This window comes from Elephantulus edwardii, unplaced genomic scaffold, assembly GCF_000299155.1.
Source record: "Elephantulus edwardii isolate Elephantulus edwardi_28Jun2011 unplaced genomic scaffold, EleEdw1.0 scaffold00217, whole genome shotgun sequence".
Taxonomy (NCBI): domain Eukaryota; kingdom Metazoa; phylum Chordata; class Mammalia; order Macroscelidea; family Macroscelididae; genus Elephantulus; species Elephantulus edwardii.
Genome location: NW_006399967.1, coordinates 3388450 through 3390536, shown reverse-complemented (window position 1 = coordinate 3390536; position 2087 = coordinate 3388450). Strand labels below are relative to the sequence as shown.

The 2087-nt window shown below is 61.9% G+C and overlaps 1 protein-coding gene across 1 annotated transcript in view; it reads left to right on the top strand.

Annotated features, from left to right (window-relative positions):
• The window catches only part of LOC102848611 (putative protein TPRXL-like), a 6913-nt gene extending 6146 nt beyond the window's left edge, over positions 1 to 767 (top strand). The window contains exons 6-7 of the mRNA XM_006897996.1: positions 13 to 109; positions 186 to 767. Of these exons, the coding sequence (XP_006898058.1) occupies positions 13 to 109; positions 186 to 767 (679 nt within the window). The remainder of the gene's footprint in view (positions 1 to 12; positions 110 to 185) is intronic.
• Positions 768 to 2087: the final 1320 nt, after the last annotated feature.

Here is a 2087-nt window from a genome sequence, read left to right as displayed (position 1 = left end):
CAACGACCTCAGCGACCAGGACCCCAGCGACCGCAACGACCAGGATCCCAGCGACTACAGCAACCACAGTGACCAGGACCACAACGGCAGCTGCTGCCGCCAGCCCAGGGCAGGACCGTCAGAGCACTCCTCATAAGGAGGCAGTCACCCCGAAGCATCAGCTCCCCGTGAATTCCTCCACCCAGTCCCCACCCGAAGCTAGCCCCTCGAGGCCCAACAAGAACTCCGGGGGCTCCTCTCAGGCCACCATGGGCAACGTCCAGTCCTCCTCCGGGGTTGGGGTGCAGACCCCGGAAGCCTCACACAGCCTCCCCCAGACACCTGGTCAGGAAGGGGTGCAGTCTAGCAGCAGCTCCACCACAAACCCGCAGGCCTCCAGCCAGCACTCGCCACCTCTGGTGTCCAGTGGCCCCTCACAGACCACCCACAAGGCAGACCACCCACTGGTCACCGAGCAGAACTCTGTGGGCACAAACAGCCTGTTATCGTCCACCGTCCAGTCTCCTGGTAGCACCAGCATCCCGCCGCAGGCCTCCGAGGCGCCCAGCAAAACCACCAGCCAGCCAGAAAATGCAGCCCCCAAGCCTGGCGTGAGTCACCACCACAAGCAGTCCACCAAGGCCTTCAAGGCTGAACCCGAGCCCTTGGACACGTCCTCGGAGGCCAGCACCGTGTCCATCTCGGAGCTCACCCTCAGCTGGCCCTCCACAGGGCACCGGCTCCACTGCCTGCGGCATTACTGGTGGGGGCGACGCCTGGCCTGTTAGCATAGGCGCAATAAAGCTCTAGGACCCACCCCGGCCACATGTGTCCTGTGTCCCCGCCTGTGCTGTTGCGTCGTCGGGAACGGGGCTGGGCGCCACTGACCCTCTTTACAGATGCACCCTGTGTCCAGGATGAGGACCAGCCCCCTCCTATCCACTGCCCCCTCCTCCCACCCGGTGGTTGTCCAGGCCGACTTAGCGCCTGGAGACGCACGTGTCAGGATAGAGCTGTCCCCACGGATTGCTAGGCTGTGAGCTGTCAGAGCAGGCTTTCCTGCCTGGCCTGCCTTCTGAGGCATGTCCGAGTGGCCTTGAACTGGCAACCATTGGTCTGGTAGGAGGACGGACGGGGCAAACAAAATGCCACACTTGCTGCCGTGCCATGGGGCTACTCCCATGCTGGCCTCCGTGCCGGTGGCCTCACCCCGCCCCACCCCATGCGTGCTGGTGAGTCACCCCCGCCCTGCATGTGCTGGTGCCCCCTGCGTGCTGGGACATGAGCCCCCCACATGCCGGTGGCCCCCCGCCCGCCTAGCGTGCTGTCTCTCCCCAGGCATCTGAGGGGGCTTGATAGACCACTGCTCTAGCTAGTGGTACCACCCAGGGCACTGTGATCCCTGGCTGCGGTCACCGCATCGCTCCGTCTCAGTCACGGGCTGCCTCTTGGTCACTCTACTTTTCTCAGCATGATGTCCTTTCCCAGTCACCCCCTGAGCGAGACGAAGTTTCAGCATCCCTGACTCTAAGGAGTGGCCTGGATGTCAGTCCGTAGGATGGCTGACGCTCGGAGACGCCACAGTTCAGTGGTCAAGTCTTTGGCCTTCGCCATTTGGTGTCCAGCTTGCAGATGGACATGGAGTGTTAGGGAACACCCAGGCTTGTGGTGGACACCGTGCTTTTTAGCCCTTCTGTTGCTGTGACGTCCATGAAGTGTTGACTGATAGCTGGCCCTCTGGTAGCGTCAGGGGCGGGGACTCACACGGCGGGTGGAGTCGGACATTTGTCTCTGGGTTGGCAGCGGCCCCCGTGCTGCTGGGCCTCCACAGCCCCCCTCCCTCTAGCGCATTTTATGCTGTTGGGTCCTGTCAAGCACGACTCACAGTGACCCTGTGAACAACAGCTCCGACGCCGTCCTCGTCAGCCCTGACACGCTTGAGCTCACTACTGTGGTCCCAGTTGGTCCGTCTCATTGAGAGTGACCCTCCACCTTCCTGCTGTCCCTTCCTGTTGCAGACCGAGGGTAAAGTATTTTTATAATAATAATGAGACAGACTACCAGGAATGACATGGAACAGAGAGTGTGAAAAACAGGGGGCCAACAGT